General features: G+C 39.5%; 1 protein-coding gene across 2 annotated transcripts in view; it reads left to right on the top strand.

Annotated features, from left to right (window-relative positions):
- BANK1 (B cell scaffold protein with ankyrin repeats 1) overlaps nucleotides 1–22,604 on the top strand; it is a 319,366-nt gene that overhangs the window by 283,058 nt on the left and 13,704 nt on the right. For both annotated transcript variants that reach the window (XM_059664464.1, XM_059664456.1), the window contains exon 11: nucleotides 4,545–4,610. In XM_059664464.1, coding sequence (XP_059520447.1) covers nucleotides 4,545–4,610 — 66 coding nt within the window. The remainder of the gene's footprint in view (nucleotides 1–4,544; nucleotides 4,611–22,604) is intronic.

The raw sequence follows: 22,604 nt of genomic DNA, 5'->3' as shown, positions 1-22,604 counted from the left end.
AGCAGGAGGCTTGCTTGCTCCAGTGATGGAGGAAGCCAAGTTTCCCCGCCTGCCGCGGCCCGGCTCTGAGCTCCGGAAGCAACAATGTTTCAATTATAGAAGCTAAACAAACCCCAGATACCTGCTTTCAGCCGGCTGCAGCCTCAGAGCTGGGAGCGCCAATAACAGCAACAATGTTTCAATTATAGAAGGTAAATAAATCCCAGAATAAAAAAAAAAAAATAGAGAGAGGCTGGGAGCTTCAGTCGCCCGCCAGCCTGAAAATGGCCATCAGCCCCTCACCCAGACTGGCCAGGCACCCCAGTGGGGACCCCCACCCTGAAGGGGGTGTGACTAGCGGCAAATAGCCCCTCACCAGGCTAGCCAGGCACCCAAGCGGGACCCCCACCCTGATTTGGGACACCCTTCAAGGCAAACCAGCCGGCCCCCACCCGTGCACCAGGCCTCTATCCTATATAGTAAAAAGGTAATATGCAAACTGACCCTAACAGCAGAAAGACTGGAAATGACTGTTCACTATGACACACACTGACCACCAGGGGGCAGACGCTCAATGCAGGAGCTGCCCTCTGGTGGTCAGTAAGCTCCCACATGGAGGAGCTCTGCTCAGCCACAAGCCAGGCTGATGGCTGCCAGTACAGCGGTGGTGGTGGGAGCCTCTCCTGCCTCCTCAGCAGTGCTAAGGATGTCCGACTGCAGCTTAGGTCTGCTCCCCGCTGGCAAGTGGACATCCCCCGAGGGCTGCCAGGCTGCCAGAGGGATGTCTGATTGCCATCTTAGGCCCAATCCCCCAGGGAACAGGCCCAAGCCAGCAGGTGGTCATCCCCCAAGGGGTCCCAGACTGCAAGAGGGCACAGGCCAGGCTGAAGGACACCCCCCCCCCCACGAGTGCACAAATTTTTGTGCACCGGGCCTCTAGTATTTACTATGAAAGAAAGATTTACAAATTCTGGAATATTACACCTATCTATTCCTTTCCTAAGGCTAATAAAGTTCGTTTTTTTGATATGCATGTTTGCATCAGTGATCATTTTGATGGGCTAGCTCTTTCTTCAGGAAACAAGTTAATGTAGGTCTTTTCCAAGATTACCTCATCTTCAAAAACACCTCCTGGTTTTCACAGTAATGAGAAATTAGTGTGTTTGGCAATATGCTAATTGCTAATTTGGTTTTTGTAAGGAAATGAGCTTGTCTATAGAGGGGGAAGAAAGCAACAGTTGTAATAGGTGCAGCTGGAGGGAATTCAGGGGAGGTTTACAGGTAGAGAAGATCTTTGTACTTGGGGTGGGACTTAGTGCACTTCTTACCTTTAAAAAGTTCTGTTATCAGTACTACTCTAAACATCCTACTTTCCCTTTGCAATTCTCCAACTCATCCCTATGTTTCAACAGTAAAATCTCAACAATAAATAAGTATAATACTTGTAAGTTCTTAATCTATAAACTGAAAGTGTTCATTTAACATTTATTGTATTTCATGGAAACTGGGCACTTGTCAACAAAACATGTTTCAATAAAATATATTTTATGTAAAACATAAAGTGATTTTTTAACAAATTAATGTCAAAACCCTGAAAAAATAATTATATTTCAAAGTTCTCAGTAGCTTCAAAATTCAGCAGAATTCCTAAAACTTACCAATTAATGTGCTTTTTATTTGAAGAACATATTTTCTAAATTTGTCTTTGGATTCTGGTTATTTCCCAGATTGTTGATGACACACTACAGAATTTTTTACTAAACAGTCTTAGTTATTATCTTAACAATACTGGGGGAAAAGTACAGAGTGTCTGCATGTTATTAAAATTTCAAAAGTGTTTTATTTTTTCAAGAATTTTAGAACTGGCCAATGAAAAAATCAAGCAACACTTGTAAAAATTCTTTTAATATCCTAAAACATAGTCACAGGCCATATATCTATTAGTATATTTTATTTTAGAGAAAATGTAAGCCCAAAACCCCAGAACTTGCCAGTAAGTTATATTTAGCATGCTTTCCAAATACTAACTTGAATCAGAAAATTGATTTTCAACCAGAAACATTTCATGCATATAATTTTCTTTAAATACATCACACTTTGAAAATCTTTGCTTCTTATATTTGTAAGAGGATAGTTGAGTATTCTCTCTCTTGACAACAAGTGTCAAATCTTACCTAATAGCCCTGACTGGTTTGGCTCAGTGGATAGAGCGTTGGCCTGAGGACTGAGGGGTCCCAGTTTCAATTCCAGTCATGGGCATGTACCTTGGTTGTGGGCACATCCCCAGGAGGGGGTGTGCAGGAGGCAGCTGATCAATGTTTCTAACTCTCTATCCTTCTCCCGTCCTCTCTGTAAAAAATCAAGAAAACATATTTTTTTAAAAATCGTACCTAATAATAGACAAACATGTAAATTAACCATCCCTCCGCTATGCTCACCAGCCAATCAGGAGAGAATGCAAATTAACCCAACAAATATGGTGGTTAATTTGCATACGTAGGGGCAAAGCAGCAGAGCAAAGACTGAAGGCTCCATCCACAGCCATGAAGACTGAAGGCTCCGTCTGGAGTGAAGGCCTGGGTCCCGGGTGCTGGAGGAAAACTGGTGCTGGCAGCCAGGGGAAGGGAAGGCCTATTGTACGAATCTCTTCATGCAACAGGCCTCTAGTTATATCTATAATAATAAAAGTGCAATGTGCTAATTAGACTGGACAGCCGAATGACCTTTCAGACGAAGCCAGGGCTGCAAGGGCTCAGGCAAGCCACAGGTCTGTGAGGGCCAAGCCCCTTGCACAAATTTCATACATCGGGCCTCTAGTATGCTTAATAAATAATTATTGATTTGATATGATTTAGGGAACTTTTAAAAAATTGAAATAGTGTCACCTGGAGTAATCCTGATATGACCTTGGTATTAGATGGGTTTAAAGAATATTAAAACCAAAGACAGATCCAAGGTAACTTCTGGGATGCATGGTCTCCTGATCATAGTGGTCAAGCACCATTCAACTGGACAGCTCTTCCTCCCACATCCTCAGCCTCATTCCTCTAGGAAATCCTGGTGAGCTAAGAGCAAGAGACACAAGCATATTGAAAATGCTCTAAGGTTCTTTTCAATCCCCTCCCTATAGCTCCTTCTTATCTTTATTTTTTAAGTTTATCTTTATTGTTGAAAGTATTACAGATGTCCCCTTATTTTTCCCCATTGACCCAACCCCTACCTCCACCTCAGGCCTTCACCACACTATTGTCTGTGTCAGTGGCTTATGTATATAAGCATAGAAGTTCTCTTCCTGCCCCACCCCTTCCCTCTGAGATTTGTCAGTCTGTTCCATGCTTCCATGTCTCTGGATCTATTTTGTTCATCAGTTTGTTTTGTTCATTAGATTCCACATATAAGTGAGATCATGTGATACTTGTCTTTCTCTGACTGGCTTATTTCACTTAGCATAATACTCTCCAAGTCCCTCCATGCTGTCTCGAAGGGTAAGAGATCTTTCTTTTTTTACAACTGCATAGTATTCCATGGTGTAAATGTAGCACAGCTGTTTATCCATTCATCTACTGATGGGCACTTGGGCTGAACCAAATAGTTGTGGAAGTGAAGAGGCAGTAGTGTTGTAAAGAACCAAGCAATAGATTAAAGTTCAATGCTTGAGGGTCTAAGTCATATCTCTACTATCATTGCAAAATTACTTAGCCCCTTTATAATTTAGTTACTCCCACCTCTTTCACTTATAAACACGTGAGACTGAACTAGGTCTCCAAGGCCTCTTTCAGTTCCCAAACCATGTAATTCAAACTACCCATAAAAATAAAAATAAAATGGAACTCTGCAATGTTCTGTTTCTCAAGTCAAGTTGTAAGAGGTAGACATTTTTTTCATTAACAGATGCCAGAAGCTATACGGAACTTGCGGGTGCTCAATAACTATTGAATAATAAGTTTTATCTTTTATGTGCAAAACGGGATGAGTAATGTTGACTTGTATCATAGAATTTCCTGTGAGGAATAATAAATGAGAACAAAACACTTTTTAGGTAATGAAATAATTCAAATAAGCTGCTTCAATAGTTCTGAGGTCCAGCTAGGTGATACAGGAATAAAGTGCATTTTTTTAATTATTACATCTGTGAAATACAGCAGACTTTTCATCTGTTTTGAAAGAAACAGTCATTATCCTTGCTTATCACCAAGAAGTCAAGCATGAGTAATTTCTGTGCAAATGGAATTTTTCATATGATTTTAACATTTATCACTTTTAACAGAATGCAGCTTTTATCTTTACCTGATATCAAAATGAAATCATATCTTGATTTAAATGCTTTAATGAGGCAGTGCATCGGCATTATACTACTCAGCCCACAGAAAATGCCTTTTGAAATGACTGATAAGCTGCACAAATGAGAAAATTGTAAACTTCATAATCCTCCTACTCAAAAATAATACAATTCAAGAATTGTTACTAAGAAAAATGATGTGTTGCATTCTAGATTCTTGGAGCTTTCCAGAGTTTGTTCTTATTGATAAGTATGTTCAATAAATAACATGTGCTATATTTTTTAGTGTTTCAACAAAAGGCAGCCAGAAGACAATCTGATGGTGACAAGTTCCATGGTCCCAGGAAACAAGGTACTGACACACACACTTCAGTTTATTTATCTCTAAGGAAGAGTTAAAGAAGCCTTATGAATACTAAGTAAAGTCTCTTGGGATAGAAGTAAATAAGTGTGCTTGACTAATTTTACTCTTTTGTCTAACCCACATAAAATGTTGTCATAATAATACAAAACAATATTTTAATTGACAAAGGCCAGGATATTTGTAGTGACGATGATGATGTTGAGCAGGGCTCTAGGAAGGTCAAGTAAGACAAATTCTCCAACACACATCAGAGACTGCTTTCATAGACCTTCAGAGAGAAGCCACTGAGATTACTTGAAGGGAGGGCCAGAATATTGATTGCCCCCAAAATGGGACCAGCGTGTGGTTTTTTGTGCTTTATGTTAAACTTCAATCAAAGTTTTCACCCTTTTCTCACTATTCTTGCCTTCTACACTTGATCCAAACATTTTTTGAGCAATTACTTGTCATGCAGAGGAGAACTAAAAACTGTAGCTGTAGAGACATATCATACAAGAGGACTGTTTTCCTCTTGCTCATTAAAGAGGCAGCTGCCCCCCCCCCCAGTTTTCCTTCACACAGTTGGTTCCTAGTAAAAAGAGAGAACCTAGTTATTTATTATGATTTTTTTCTGATAATAAGGCCTTAGTTAAAGGTCAAAAATGAAAAATGTAACAGGTGGCAGAGGTGGAGTTAACATTGGCTGGCTTCATAATCAATGAGCATGCTCGGATGCTTTTAACCTCAATCTACCTTTGAAAAAACTTCAGTCCAATATAATATTACCTTGAAATTGTTACCACTAAAATTATTGAGAGAGGCATTAAAATAAAACCAGGAAATTTCACAACAGCTACTAAACACTCACATAGTCAGTCACCTTTTGTGCCATCGTGAGGATGGCTGGGTACTGACTGTGCCAACTTCAAAAACCTACTGAGTATTATATACAGAGCCTCAATGGACCTGCTCATTGGAACGTCTTCCAAACAAAGCTGTGCCCCTAAAAGGATTACTATTCATCCATGACTTCAAGTAGTCTTTCCCACAGCAAAAAGCTTCTACTTTGGTCATTCTTCCAATGAAGTAGATGGTGTTTGAAGGCAACACATGACAAAGCTGAACTTCTAGTCTCCCACGAATCTCTTGGCTATGCTGCTTATAGATTTACATGCAAAACTTCAATTTGACAATTTTCCGTTTCTAAGATTCCATATTTATTCTACCACCAAGCCTTTGGCTCTCTTAAGAAATTAATGCAGAACTTCATAGGAGATCATTGTGCAATTAGCATCAAACAGTCACTGAAGAATTAAACAAATTTAAAAAGACCCTTCCTCTGTGGACACCTCCACATACCTCACAGAGCTTTGGAAAGAGTAAAGAGAGGGGATGCTTTGAGCTCTTTAAGAAAATATTTCCTTGAAGCACTTTTTATAAATTATTCAATTACCATATTTCAGTTTAAATTCTATTAGAATTAAGGGGGAAATGTGGAAAAGGCTACAGGAGCTGAAGGAAGGTGACAAGTAACAAATGTATGGGAGATCCTTGGAAGGTTTGATCTTATCAATTATTCTTCTGGTTGTTTCACAGAGAACAATTTATGGAAAGACTGCAAGTGTCCATGAAGTCTAGATGAGACCGATTATTATTCTACCATGTTTATAGAAAAATAGTCCCTCTGTGCCCAGAAAAAAAGAGGAGGAGAGAATAATAAAGGACACAAGGACCTAATTATAAAAATTTTTGGATTAATATCTGTTCATATCTTATTACCTAATTTGCTTCAAAATGTCAGTGACCAGATTTTTAAAACTCTTTGAGGGCTAGGATATTGAAATTTTCAATCAAACTTCTCTTTCTAGATATATTTTTCTTTCTAGATATTCAAATCCAACTTCTTGATTATGTTCTTGATTATTCAACTTAGAGAAATTTCCCTAGATTCCTTTAACCCTGGACATCAGTAATTCAGCAGAACAGAAAACAATATTGTTTTATTTGCAAGGACTAGAGAAATATAAACCTCATGAAAAGTTAAAAACCTCCCTGATTACTGTAAATTGAGAAAGAGAACACACTTAAGAATAATTGGGAATGTTTTTTAAATTAAAGACTTATAAGTACCTAAAGGGTTTATTGTATCCAACCATTTTTGTCTAAACCTTTTAAGACATTTATGACCATTCAGTCCATTGGACGTATAAGGTGATCAAAACTGCTTATTCTTGAGTTAATGAATACTTTTCAAATATCCTGGGATTCCATGGTATAATAGGAAAATCAGTACATGCTTCACCAATGATAATCTCTTTATTTAGTAGAGAACAAAAAGAAAATGCCCTTTCATTAAATAGTTGTCAGAGTCAAAATTTTTTAAAGGGACCATAGAAGTTCTCTTAAAAAAGGTTAAAGAAATTCTTTGTTTCACTATATGCTGAAAGGAAAAGGGACTATGTAAGAGAGCCAACTATTTTCCCACTGAAAGTATGTGTTTCAGATGCCCTATGTTCACAACTGCCAAGGGATTGCCAGGAAGTTACACTATTGCTAAAGCAAAAAATTTTCCTGAGGAACAGAAAAAAAAAATGAATTGGCACCATTTCCATGGAAATTCCACAGATTTCTTCAACTCATTTCTTACATCTTGAAAAATATAAGGAAAATTCTGAGGGCTTTGGATCACCAATACAAGTTTCCATCAAAATGCAATTTTAAAATAAGTTTTCCTAACTTTTTTTTTTAATGTCACAGATCTTTTCTATTCTATTCTATTTGGTGTTTTTATTTTATATATATATATATATATATATATATATATATATATATATTTATTTACTTACTTACTTATTTATGCATTTTCTTTATTGATTAAGGTATTACATATGTGTCCTTATCCCCCCATTGCCTCCCATCCCCCCCACTCATGCCCTCAACCCCCTGGTGTCTGTGTCCATTGGTTAGGCCTATAGGCATGCATACAAGTCCTTCTATTAATCTCACCCCCTTACCCCCACCCTCCCCTGCCTTCCCTCTGAGGTTATTTTGGGTTTTTTTTGTTTTGTTTTTTAAATCTTTAATTTCTTTATTGGTTAAAGTATTACAAATGTGTCCTCATCCCCCCATTAACCCCCAACTTCCCCCCCCCCACTCATGCTCTCATCCCCCTGTTGTCCGTGTCCATTGGTTTGGCTTATATACATACATACAAGTCCTTTGGTTGATCTCTTCCCTTTACCCCCACCCTCCCCTACTTTCCCTCTGCGGATTGAAAATCTGATCGTTGTTTCTCTGTCTTTGGATCGGTCCCTGTTCATGTCTATGTTGTTCTCTATATTCCACAAATGAGTGAGATCATATGGTATTTATCTTTCTCTGACTGGCTTATTTCACTTAGCATAATGCTCTCCAGTTTCATCCATGCTGTTGCAAATGTTAACAGTTCCTTCCTTTTTACCACCCTGGACGCGGGCAATCTCATCTGATCTCGGAAGCTAAGCAGGGTCAGGCCTGGTTAGTCCTGACATGGGAGACCAACTTGGTTTTTGAAATTAGAAAATGCCAGAGTGTTTCAGCAGAATGAGCTGCTTTCACACCTCCACCCCTTCCCAAAATTGAGCTTCACAGGCCAGTCAAGGGCCTGTGCTTTATGTTACAAGCCAGAGACCTGGATTTTATCAGTGAGTTTGGAGTTGATCACAGTTTTGAAGTCTGAGTCGTATACAAAAGGTCATAGAGGACTACTAATTTACAACTCCCAGTTCCAACCTATTAAATCTATACATCTCAGTGACTGTATTCTTTCCCAGTGGTTAGATTGTTTGCATTCATTAGGCCCCTCCCAAATAATAAAGTATCTATAAAATACAATTAGTAACTAGAAAACTGCTAGGTAAACATGATCAAGTCAAAGGAGGCTGGAGGAATGTAAGGGCTGCTTCTTCAAAGGCATGGAACTGTCTGCTTACTTTTCCCTGCTCACAAAATCATGCAATAATCTAGGGCAGCAGTTCTCAACCTGTGGGTCACGACCCCTTTGGCAGTTGAACGACCCTTTCACAGGGGTCACCTAAGACCATCCTGCATATCAGATATTTACATAACGATTCATATCAGTAACAACATTACAGTTATGAAGTAGCAACAAAAATAATTTTTTGGTTGGGTCACAACATGAGGAACTGTAATTAAAGGGCCAGAAGGTTGAGAACCACTGATCAAGGGTTAAGATTGCTCATGTCTCCCAGACATGTTACATTTTTTCCTCTCTATGATATTTTTTTCCTGGACAATGCCAAGGGGCCTTTTCTATCCTCACCAGAATCATCCCCATTTTATTAATGTAGTCTTACTTCAGACATGGCACATGGCAACGGATGGGGTTTAGCATTCTTCACATCTTAACCGCCACACTGTGATTGATCATGAGTCACATCACAGATCTCAGCCACGCCATTCAATACTCAGCATTGAATGGCATCAAGGAAGTGTTGTTGCTCTTGCTCTTGGAAGGCAAACCCTTCCTTTGAGGGTGGGGTTAAGTTGGGGGCAGGGAGCACATCCACTCTAACCAACTGCCTGTACAGTGATTCCCAGCCTTAGATGGGCATAAGAACTGTTTGTAGAGGTTCTAAAATGTGTTCGGCTAAGTCTGACCTTAAACATGGGCTAAAGTAGAACACATGAGAATGAGAATGAGCAATAATCTCAAGACCAACATAAAAAAAAAAAATCTAACCAAAAGAAACTATTTCAGAGGCATAGGGTCAAATTTGGCTTCTAAAAACATTATATTTCCAAAATAATTTTTTAATGTTGGCAATGTTAAAACCCCTGTTTTTGCCATGTTTAAATCCATGTTTCAGTCAAATCTCCAGCCATTTCCTATTATGTAATTACTAGAGGCCTGGTGCACAAAAATTTGTGCACTCGGGGGGGAGTGGGGGTCCCTCAGCCCGGCCTGTGCCCTCTCGCAGTCTGGGCCCCCTTGGGAGATAACAACCTGCTGGCTTAGGCCTGCTCCCGGGTGGCAGAGGGCAGGCCCAATCCCTAGGTGCAGCCCCTGGTCGGGCTTAGAGCAGGGCCAATTGGGGAGTTGGGGCGCCGCCCCCTGTCATGCACAGAGCAGGGCAGATCGGGAGGTTGTGATGCCACCCTCAGTCACGCTCAGAGTAGGGTCGATTGGGGGGTTGGGGCACCGCCCCCTGTCACACTCAAGGCAGGGTCGATGGGGAGGTTGCCGCGCCACCCCCTGTCACACACAGAGCAGGGTCAATCAGGGGGTTGGGGCGCCGCACCCTGTCACACACAGAGCTGCAGGGCAATCAGGGGGTTGGGGAGCTCCCCCCTATCAGGCACAGAGCAGGGCTGATCAGGAGGTTGGGGCACCTTCCCCTGTCACGAACAGAGCAGGGCAGATAGGGAGGTTGTGGCCCCGTCCCCTGTAACACACAGAGCCGCAGGGCGATCAGGGGGTTGGGGAGCTCCCCCCTATCAGGCACAGAGCAGGGCCAATCAGGGGGCTGGGGCGCTGCCCCCTGTCACACACAGAGCAGGGCCTGTGGGGGTTGGGGGGTTTGGAGCACTGCACCCTGTCACACACAGAGCAGGTCCGATCAGGGTTTGGGGCACCGCACCCTGTCACACAAAGAGCCGCAGGGCGATCAGGGGGTTGGGGAGCTCCCCCCTATCAGGCACAGAGCAGGGCTGATCAGGGGGTTGGGGTGCTTTCCCCTGTCACGAACAGAGCAGGGTGGATAGGGAGGTTGTGGCCCCGTCCCCTGTCACACACAGAGCCGCAGGGCGATTGGGGGTTTGGGCGTTGCCCCCTGTCACACTGATCCCGGTGCCGGGAGGCCTCGCAGCTCCACTGATCCTGGTGCTGGGAGGAATATTACCCTTTTACTATATAGGATAGAGGCCTGGTACATGGGTGGGGGCCGGCTGGTTTGCCCTGAAGGGTGTCCTGGATCAGGGTGGGGGTTCCCACTGTGGTGCCTGGCCAGCCTGGGTGAGGGGATGATGGCTATTTGCAGCTGGTCACACACCCTTCAGGGTGGGGGGTCCCCACTGGGGTGCCTGGCCAGTCTGGGTGAGGGGCTGAAGGCTGTTTTCTGGCTGGCAGGTGACTGAAGCTCCCAACCACTCCTTTTTTTTTTTTTTTTTTTTTTTTTTTATTCTGGGCCAGCTTTAGCTCTGGCTCCAGCTCTGAGGCCTCTATTGCTGAAAGCAGGTATCTGGTTTGTTTGGGTTCTATAATCGAAACACTGTATCAACTCCAGCTCTGAGATCCCGGCTCACTGAAAGCAGGTTTCTAGGGTTTTGTTTAGCTTCTATATTTGTAACTATGTTTCAAACTGCAGGCTCAGAGGTCAGCAAGGCAGGCGCAAACGTTGGTTTCCTCCGTCACTGAAGCAAGCAAGCCTCATGTTAGTTTCAAGCTGCCTGGCTGCCGGCCGCCATCTTGGCTGGCAGTTAATTTACATATCGCCCTGATTAGCCAATGGGAAGTGTAGCGGATGTACGCTAATTACCATGTTTCTATTTTATTATATAGGATATCATTTGCTACAAATGACTTTTGCTATTATCATTTGTTAACATATTTTTCTTATTGTTTTATTATTTTGAGATGCATTTCTCTAAAATTGTAATTCTATCCAAATGGCAAAATAAAAAATATATCAAGAGACTCATGTTATCATAAAAACATGAAAAAGAAGATAGTTATTCATGATAATGAAGACTATTCGGGTGTGTTTAATAAGCAAGCACTGAGGCTTCTCTGCCCTGTATTTCTATCTCCCTGGCCCTGTGGGTTTATGAGTTTGCAATCTGTGGTGCAGTCTCTGCCCATGAATTCTTCTCTACAGACTGCACAATCGTTATTGGCTGGACTTCTTGGTGCTCATGCTCTTGGGAAAGATATAGTCAGAGAATATATCTGGTGTGTTTTCTAAGTGCCCAGTGTTGCAGCAGTTTGATAAATGTTAAAGAATAAAACTCTCTCTAAGTAGGAGAACTGGGAAAATGTGGATGGTATTACCCTTATTTGGGGAAAAGAGAATACTGGTCTCTGAGGTATTTTCGTGAAGCCATTTTTGCCAGTACTAGATATATTAAAAAGAAGAAAAAAAAGGACAATTTTCAAAATGTGGTCATTTGTACTCCATAAAAGAATAATGGACTCAGTTCTGTTTTTCAGTATAACTTACATTTCCATTTACCATTTTGTTCACAAAAGCTTTTTTATTAAATTTATACCTGGAAAAAAATGTAATAGCTGAGTTCTTGTCTAAAATAGTAATGTGTCAACAGCCCACAGTGTGGCCTCTCAAAAATACTTGTGGAGACAAAGCATCAGTAAGATGGAATTCTTAATAACAGTGAAAACAAAGACTGGAAAAATCTAATGCTAGAGGCTGGAACTATTCCAATTAATTCTAAGACTGAAAAGGAGATTGAAACAAATAAAATCAGTAGTCCCCCAACTGATCCACAGCTGTCACTCACACAGAAGCTAATTTGTAAAAGTTCTGCCCTCTCCAGCCCTGGTCTTTCTGTATACATGCGAAGTAGTCCCCTCAAGAGAAAGTGAGAGGAGGCGTTTCATGCGACATTTTGTCTCCTAAGAGCCTGATGTAAAACTCTGATGGAGGGATGGAGAAGAAGACGTCTGTTAGTAATGTACGCAGGGAGCTAGGACTTGCAGACCTGTCGGTACATAATGCCAAAGAATCATGCCCCACCTGGAGGTGACAAAGCTGCAGGAGACAAAAGCCTGCTAACCACTGGGGTCTTGAGCTGTGGACCACGCCTATCAAAGACCTCGGCGGTCCTCGAGTAGAAATCAAAGTTTGATCTGAACACAAGGAATAGACTCAAAGGATAAATAATCACTAAGTCTCTCGGTGAACATGATTCTATAGATGTGTTCTCTTTCAAAAAGGTCAAATAATATGGGAACGTACAAAATTACTCCAAAGGAAAGGAAGGAACTTTTTTCATGGAGACTCAGGATAACCTCTGTAAATAGTTCTTTAATGAGTAAGATTGTCATGTCTTCCACAAAGTGCCAAGGTATTCACAGGGAGATAATGGGAAACACACACACACACACACACACACACACACACACACACACACACACACTTTTCAACTAACAATTTATAACTTTTTAAAACATTTTAGCTTTTTATAAAATGTTCAAAGATACTAAACTATAAAAAGTATGTGAGCCTTCAAATTCAGGCTGAGATGAAAGTGAGCAGGTGAAAGACATTGTTTATAAGAGGGCAGGATGAGATGAACCAGGTGACATGAAGAAAAGTTGCTGGGGTCCTGCCCCAGCAGGTCCAGGGGTCCCCAAAGGTGTGGACAGAATCCGCGAAGAAGGAATAACACGGAGGCAGCGTTCAGTTGACCAGCATGGTTGGGTTCTCTCTCCTGGTTCTATCTAGGATCTCCAGTCAGGTTCTGTCGTCAGGTTCTATTGCTAGGTTCTCCAGACTGGTTCTGTGTCTAGGTTCTCCAGCCAGGTTCCCCAGGGTCCCCAGCCAGGTTCGGTCACCAGATTCTGTAGCCAGGTTCTTCAGCCAGGTTCTGGCTAGGTTCTCCAACCAAGTTCTGTAGCCAGGTCCTGTCCAGGATCTTTTGCCAGGTTCAGTCACCAGGTTCTAGTCAGGTTCTAATCAGGTTCTCTTGCCATGTTCTATCCAGGTTCTGTAGCCAGGTTCTGTCTCTAGGTTCTTCAGCCAGGTTCTCTCGCTAGCTTCTGTCTCTAGGTTCTGTCTCCAGTTTTTGTCCAGGATCTTTTGCCATGTTCTCTCCAGCGAAGTTCTTCTGTCTCTAGGTTCTGTGTAGGTTCTGTGTCTAGGTTCTGTGTCTCATTCTGTCTCCTGTTGTCTTGTTACATCTGTATTTATACCAGTTGATTCCAATCCTATCAATCTCTATTCCAAAGGTTAGGGTGTTTCTTATCTCCATTCTAGGGAGTAAAGATTATGTAGCTTAAGCATGATTGTTCGTAGTTAAAGTGATTAATTACCCGCCTGGCACTTAGTTAAGGGGTTTTATTCCCTCCCTAACTTCAGGGGAAAATCCCTACCTGGGAAACAACCTTTCTCAGAGAGGTGACCTTGGTTAAAACACATAGTGCCAAGAAGGTGAGCAAACATATTAAGAACAGTATGCCATGTATGCCAGGTCCCTTAAAACAGCAAGGATGGACTGGCTCCCGGCAAAAAGGGATCAAGTGGCAAGCGAACGTATCATAAAAATAAAAGCAATTTAGAAGCTAAAATTTCAATAGGAAACTAAAATCCACATTGGTCACAACAAAAAGGCTGACAGTGCGTGAAATCAATTATTGAAATAGAGAAGTAATTGGAGAATGGTTTGTTCTCAGTACATGGGAAGGCTGAAAACAATTGGAGGATACGGAGAACAAAGACCCAACTCTTGTATAGTACGTATATTTCAAATAGGTTAGACAATACAATAAATAACATAGCCAAACGAAGCTTTGGAGAACGGGGTAGTGGGAAATGGAATATGCAGATTGCCTGTGCTCACTGTGATCCAAGAAAAAGTAAAAAAATATACCCAGATTTAAAAGCACCCTAGCAAATCTTTTAAATTATAAAGATGAAGAAACAATCCTAAAGTACTGAGGAAATATTTTAACTTAAATTTTTCTTTTAAAAAATCAAAATAAGTTTAAAAATTACATAATCTGTGTAACAAAAATTTGAACTAAAGGACTAAATTTGAACTAAAATTATATTGGGAAAAGATTGTTACTTATGTTTATATTTAGTCAGGTATTTTGTTTTGTCAGAAGAAAAGAAATATATAATTTGGCTATCTAGGATTTCAGAAAGGATAACATTTCTATGTCATCATAAAATTATTACCAGAAAAATATTCTAAGTAAATGAGAGGTTAAGCAAATAAATAGCTCAAAAAAGAAGTCATGGTGTTAAAGAATTTGTACTGAATAATTAATTCACTAAAACATGGTGAAACGCAAAAATTGAACTGGAACGCATGGTGTTCCCCTGGGCAGGATGCAATGATGGCTTCCCAGGTTCTGGTCCAGGTGGAGTGGAAGAATGAAACCATGGACAAAAGGTGGAAATTTATCGGGAAGCAAGCACAGACTTCCACGTGGAGGGAGAGAGAGTCCCACCGAGTCCCTATTTTCCACAGTTTATAAAGGCTGCCGTTCTTTGTGCCTTGATATCCCCTCTGATTGGCCACTATAGCAGCTTCAGAGCTCAGGCCTCATGTCAGGGTCCCCTCTTCTTCGCCCTTATTGTTTTTCTACTCCCTTTGGCCTTCCTCTTCCCTCTCTGAATGAGTGGCTTCCTTTCCTTTATCCTGTGAATGTACACCTTCTGCAGCTCCCAGCCCGCTTACTCTATAAATGTATGCCCTCTGGCAGCTCCCTCAGTCTGTGAGTGTATACCTTCTGCAGCTCTATCATTCTGTGAATGTATACCTTTGGGCAGCTCCCACTTTGCAGCCCTGTGGTTCTCCCCATGGACCCCCTAATTCCTAAACCTTCCTCAACCTGCCTATTTTAACCCTAAAAACTCCTTTCGATGGGATTCAATTTAAGTAATTATTGTACATTTATTTATAAACCATATGAATGTAAAACATTGGTGATAAAGAACAAATACATAATGCAACAAATCATAATTTTATTGCAATAATATGGATCTAATTCTCAAATACTATAAAAATGTCTAAAACTAGAGAAAAGAAAAAAATAAAATCATGCACTTTTATTTGTGATTTTACTAATAAAAAATATAAGGTTAAAAATCTCTAAAATTTAGAAAAGTAAGCACTATTTTAAAATAAATAGAGTATGTACCTTCCAAATCACTAAATATTACATAATTATATATAAATATGTGCTATATATTATATGTAATATATATATTTATTATATAACTTTATTTAAAAAGTAAAAAACTATAAGTAATGGCACAAAAAAGTATACAAAACCAGATTATATATAAGAACAACAGCTATGACAATACATATGACAGTTGAACATCCTCACAGAGCAGTAGCAATAATTGAGGAAAAATGACACAGTATTAAGCATTTATATACAATAGCTCATTATGTCCTCATGGCTATCTTATGAGATAGATATTTTCTTTTTTTAAGAAGGATTATGTAACCAAGTTCACAGAGCTAATAAGTGGTAGAGGTCAAAGGTGAATTTAATTCCATTTTACTCTTAAGCCCCTGTTTATAATCACTTACTATAATGTCTTTCCAGGTAATCATAATAACAACTATCCCTGACTTCCTGGGTTTTTGCTTGTGCCTCAAAGCGAGTTTACACACATTAGCTCCTTTAACCCTGGCAATAACCCCGTGAGGAAAGTGTTATTTATCTTCATTTTAAAGACAAAGAAACTGATGTTTACAAAGGTGGGTTGAAGCAGAGGTGAGATTTGTACCGCCAGTCTACCAGGTCTCAACTTATAGTTCTCTTTTATAAAAAACACAGACTCAAATTTGGATAACAGACAAAATCAAACTATGCTTTCTTAAAAAGATACATCACCAAAAATACTAAAGAAAATTTGAAAATTAAAGGTGAGTAATGATTGCTTAAAGAAACAGAAACGAAGGAGTTGTTTCAATCTTAATTTTAGAAAACATAGAACTCATAGCAAAAGTACTTATTAGACAAAGAAAATCATTCTATTTACTTAAATTTTAAAATCCAGATAAAAGCATGTCATTCACATACTTTTATGTGGCAAGTATTAAAGGATTAAAATACTTAAATAAAATGTGATAAAATAAAGAACCTGACATAACCATAGTAGCAGTGAAAGGTTATAAATACCTTGAATCTTTGATAAAGTAGTAAAAATGCAAAAATATAAATAAAAGGCGGTATATAAAAATTAGAATGTTTGTACTTAATATAATGTACACTTTACAAGATCCCCAGTTGATAATGTAATATGCTAGCTGATAAAATAAACTTAATATTATATATTCAACCTACTTTCTGATCTCAATACAATATTTAAAGTATTAATAACAGAAATTAACATAAAAACAACTGAAAAATTCTGAAAAACTATAAAGACAAAATTAAAACACAGTTGACACTTAGAAAACAGACCTACATACTTTCTCTATAAGCAGAGCCAACATCAGAGCCTTAAAACTGTAGTTATTACAGAAGAGAAGGAAGGCAGGAAACAGACACTCTAGGAAAATATTAGGGAATTAAGCCAGTGAAATCCTATCTAATAAAATAGTAATATGCAAATTGACCATCACTCCAACACACAAGATGGTCACCCCATGTGGATACAACATGGCCACCACAAAATGGCCTGCAGGGGAGGGCAGTTGGGGGGACCAGGCCTACAGGAGAGAGCAGTTGGGGGCAACCAGGCCTGCAGAGGAGAGCAGTTGCGGGGGGACCAGGCTTATAGGGGAGGGCAGTTAGGGGTGACCAGGCTGGCAGGGGCAGGCAGTTAGAGGCAATCGGGCCTGCAGGGGAGGGCAGTTGGGGGGACCAGACCTACAGGAGAGGGAAGTTGGGGGCAACCAGGCCTGCAAGGGAGGACAGTTGGAGGAGACCAGGCCTGCAGGGGAGAGCAGTTGGGGGGGGACCAGGCCTATAGGGGAGGGAAGTTAGGGGTGACCAGGCTGGCAGGAGCAGGCAGTTAGAGGCAATCGGGCCGGCAGGGGAGGAGTTAGGCGTGGATCAGGATGGCAGGGGAGTGGTTAGGGGGCGATCAGGCTGGCAGGCAGAAGCAGTTGGGAGCCAGCAGTCCTGGATTATGAGAAGGATGTCCAACTGCCCATTTAGGCCTGATCCTGGTGGGACATCCCTCAAGAGGTCCCAGATAGGAGAGGGTGCAAGCTGGGCTGAGGGACATACACTCCCATGCACAAATTTCATGCACCAGGCCTCTAATAAATATAATAAAAATTGAAAAATAATGGTAGAATTTGAAGACTTCACATGTGAAAACACAATAAATGCTGACTAAATCTAAAAGTTTATTTTTAAAAAGAGGAAATTAGCAAGTCCTCTGACAAATCTAATCAAGAGAAAACACCAATTGAAAAAAATGGACCATGAAAAGTATATAGAATCAAAGGAATTATTTTTTTTCTTGGATATGAAAGTATATGACTTTTTAAAGAGAAATTCTAATTCACAAATTATGTCAGGTGATAATGATGTGTCAATATAAGTTTATCAGTTGTAGCAAATGTACCACTCTGATAGGGGGCTGTTAATTATGGGGGAGGTTATGCATGAGTTGGGGGCAGTAGGTAGATGGGAACCAGTGGTTCTCAACCTTCCTAATGCCGCAACCCTTTAATACAGTTCCTCATGTTGTGGTGACCCCCAACCATAAAATTATTTTCATTGCTACTTCATAACAGTAATTTTGCTACTGTTATGAATCATAATGTAAATATCTGATATGCAGGATGTATTTTCATTGTTCATGACCCACAGGTTGATTACCGCTTTCTTTTCAATTTTAATATGAATATAAAACTGCTCTGAATAATAAAGTGTTCTTTAAAAATAAATACACTTAATTTATACTTTAAAAACTATGTCAGGTAATAAAAGGAATTTTTAAAAATATTGCTAGATTAATAACTAAGGAATGTTTTAACTCAAAAGATAATCAGGGATGAGTTTTGCCACTGAGTTATTTCAAACTCAAGTAAAAGATTTTTTTCTATTATATGAACCATCCCATGTAGTAGAAATATTAATATGCTAGTTATTTCATTAAGAAAGAATACATGATAATTTCAGTTAATGATGAAAAAGACATAAACCATTAGTGTTTAACTAGTCATAATTTTTAAAAATCTTACAGAATAAAAAGAAGGATGATTTCTTAGCATGGTTAGGAATATCTTACTAGTTCAAGGGTAGAGCTATTCTCCTTAAGGCTAGGAACAAGATAAAGAAAACATATTTGCTATACATTGAAAACACAAAAAGTTCCCACTAGGAAAGAGGAACATCATTTTTCTGCATAGATAGATAGATAGTCTAAATGCTTCCTAAAATGATTTATAGATTTAAGAAAATCCCAATCATTTTTAAAAATTGAAAGAATTTATATTTTTTTGGGGGGGACAACAGTTTGGAAGACTTCTTCTAAATTCACAAAGAAAATTGGATGATAGATGATAGATGATGATGATAGATAGATAGATAGATGATAGATGATAGATAGATAGATAGATAGATAGATAGATAGATAGATAGATAGATAAACAGAGCTGAGATCAGGCAATCATTTAGAAAAATAAAAAGATTAATGCAGCACCTCCTGCCATACAAGTCATTTTAGTCTGCTACTTCTGCAGTGTTTACACAGTGCTTAGTGTTATATTGATATGACATTCACTAACAGTGAAAGAAAGGTTTAGGTTATAAAATTATTAAGATTTTGTACTTTTTTTTAGTTAAATAATGCAAAATATTACCAAAAGTGCAATAAGGCAGGCACTCCATCATCTCAGTGAGATTGAATATAGCAACTCATTTCCAGGAAAGCAGATTGGCTTTAAGTATTAATACCTTTACAAGTATTTAAACTAAAAAATTACACTTTTAGGAGTCTATTCTAAGACAATTAACATCATAACAGCCAATGATTTATGTAAAAGACTTTTAAGTAACAATAATACATAATTGTAGAAAGAATAAAAAATAACAGCAGTAGCAGAATGGTTAAATACTGTTTTGACTATACAAACTTTGAGATATAGCCGTTAAAACACATTTCAAAGGATATTTAGTGGCATGGAAATATTCTTAGGTAATATGAATAGAAAAAAGAGAAGGAAACATATCAGCCCAATTTAGGAAAATAAAAGAAATGTACAATTAAACAGGAGAAACACTAGCCCTGGACAGTTTTCTCAGTGGTTAGAGCATTGGCCTGTGGACCAAAGGGCCTTGGGTTCGATTCCCAGTCAAGGGCACGTGCCCCTGTTGCAGGTTCCCTAGCCCCAGTAAGCAACCGACTGATGTGTCTCTCACATTGCTGTTTCTCTCTCTCTCTCCGTCTCTCCCTCTCCCTTCCAATCTTTTTCTAGAAACCAATGGGAAAAATATCCTTGGGGGAGGGTTTTTTTAAAAAAAGAGAAACACTAAAATGTTTCTAACACTAACACTAAGTGATAGTCATTTTGTCTTTTAGTACTTTATTTTCTAAGTGGTAAGGAAAAGGTCATGTTCAAAGATAATTCTCAATGAAAATATTATTTGGATGCTTGTCGAAACAGCAAGAAGGACGATGGTTTACCTATAGGGACCACTGCAGTGCGGTTTTGCAGTAGAGGAGACATTGGTCTCATATCTGAGTATAAAAAGGTTTGTAGCCAAGCAATAGAGTGTGTGGAAGGAACAGGGAATGGGTGGAAAATTACTAAGAGAAAACATCATGGTTAAGAGGGATTCTGGCTAAATTGACCCAGAAGGGTTCCTGCTGAAGGCTGGCAGGTGATCAGACATTACCTGGGGGATGATGGAATATAAGGAAACTGATCAAATATTGAAGCTGATCAGATATCAGGAGGGGGAGATTCTGGCTTCGCATGATTCTTGTGAAAATTAGGCAACACAAAGATAAACATGTAAGTACAAAAGGTGAGCGTCCTTTGGAAAAGGACTTGGTCAGGCAGACTAAAGTTTAGTCAAGGACAGACTCTGTTAATATGTAGCCCCACGTTAAGGAAATGTGGGGACTTGCTTGGAACTTACAAATAAGTCAACATTCCTGGTACTTGTTAGTCTGCACATGTGGACCTGAGCTTATTTACCTGACCATGCCCTGGCTATGGAACAAAATAGCAACTTCAGCTTTAAATCTTGGTCACTGATTCTCCCAGTCCTGTTATTGACAAGTTCTTTCCAATTGCTCCCAAAATAATTTGGTAAGATGGTACAATATGATAAGGTGTATTCTATCTGGCGTGGATTCCATGGGTAAAACCATTAGCAAAGTGGGAGATTTTTTTATTGTGAAAACAACATCATATTATAGTGCTGGAGATTAGAAAAAAAAAAAAGTTATCACCTCTGATACCATCACAATAGAGCAACTGCAACTGATACCCTCTTTAAAAATGTTCTCCCATGCTTTATTATATACACAACATTGATATTGTTAAAATTTTACTCTATATACAATTTTTATCCTGATTTTGTACTTATCATTACATAATATGCACTTTTATGTTGGCACATGGTCTTTTTAGTTATTGCTATCTTCTATATATATAAAAGCCAAGTGACCAGAATGCCAGAATGACCAGGTGCTTTGACGCACACTGCGGCCCCTATAGAGCCCCACCCCGAACAGGGGCAGGGCCAGCCGGCCAACCTCCCATGTCCCCTCCCTCCAGCTGGCCTGCCCCAATCTGCCCTAATTGGGGCGGGCCAGTTGGACTCACCCATGCACAAATTTGTGCACCAGGCCTCTAATTATTTTAATAATTACCTAATATTTATTAAGCAAATATTTTATATTTTACATTCCTTGTTGTTGGGCAATCAAGTTGTTTCCTTTCCAAATTTCAGTAAAAACATATTCTTCTAGCAAGTCACTGAGTAAATAGAATCTTAATGAAAAGCCCAATTTTCTTTCTTACCTAATCTTTAAATGTATATACTCACCACAGTGGGTTTCTTAATGTTTATATGACCTACATTTGCTCCAATGGAATATGTTGTAGAGAGAATAATCCAAAAGAAACTAAAAGTTTACACTTGATCTTAGCCAAAAGGCCAAGAAGCAATTTTAAAAAACACTTTAGAAACTACAGTTTGTCTTGAAGCTTTTACAATAAGAGACCGAGAATCTGCAGTATGTACACTGCATCGCCTGACTAATGCTTTTCATGGAAAAGCATGTTAAATTCCTACTAATGCTTCTGAAAATTAACAATATATATAAAATTGGGGAGAAAAGAAAAAATCTTTCCATCCTCCATAAAATAGTAATCTAAATACAAGAAAGCAATTTTGCACACCCTACCCAAAAATACAGGTTGTACATCTTGGCTTGACTAGTCTACCTTTAGGTAGAAACCTAGTAAAAAAGTGCCTAAATCATTTTCCTTTGCAACTTACCATGCATAGTAGAAATTTATCAAACAATTTTCTTTGATCTTTTGATAAATCTATCAAACAATTTATTTTCATCTTCATGTGAAAATAAAGGTAAAAGCAGATGTATGGAAAATCAGTCTAGTTGTGAACACCTCACTTCCAGGACTTGGTACATAGAATTTCCGCTGCTCCTGACTTGTTATGTTGGTCTCTCTGCACAACTAAACAGAATTAAATCTCTCTTCCCCCTAAAAAAGAGTCATCTTACTTTTAACTTAGTAGCTACAATTTGAAATATGAAGGGGTGATTGAAATGAATATTATTAAAAGGATTCATTATTTCTTTTTTAGCTAAGCTAAATCTGCACATATAGCAAAAATGAAGTTGGTACAGTTTTCCGGGAAGACTTTTCTTGTGACAGCTTCCACAAAAAGCAGAAAATTCAGCCGCATGGGTTACTTGAGATAAAAATGGATTCACACTTAGGCAAAGAGATGATGGGAGGGAGGTTCTAGTTAAACGGCATAGCTGTTAAACGATGATGCTAACCCTCCACACGCTGGCAGGAATGGCAGGTAAAATTCTCCAGCAAACTGCACCTCGTGAATTGAACTGGAGTGTGGAGACCTATAAAAAGCACACGGTACACGGAGCAAGACCTCAGTTGTTATCTGTGCTTTTGGCTGCTGAACCAGAGAGCCCTCTGGCTGACTTGAGCAGCTCCAATTCCCCTGGGATTTCATGCTTCGTCATCCCTGAAAGAAAAGATTTAGAGTACAGAATCTGATGACATCTTGTTAGTTCTGGGGAAATAGAACTTCTGAAGAGAAGGGACAAGCCAAGGAAG

The sequence above is a fragment of the Myotis daubentonii genome, chromosome 1 (genome assembly GCF_963259705.1).
Source record: "Myotis daubentonii chromosome 1, mMyoDau2.1, whole genome shotgun sequence".
NCBI classification, from domain to species: domain Eukaryota; kingdom Metazoa; phylum Chordata; class Mammalia; order Chiroptera; family Vespertilionidae; genus Myotis; species Myotis daubentonii.
Note: the sequence above shows the minus strand (reverse complement) of the source record. Positions and strands in the feature narration are given on the sequence as shown.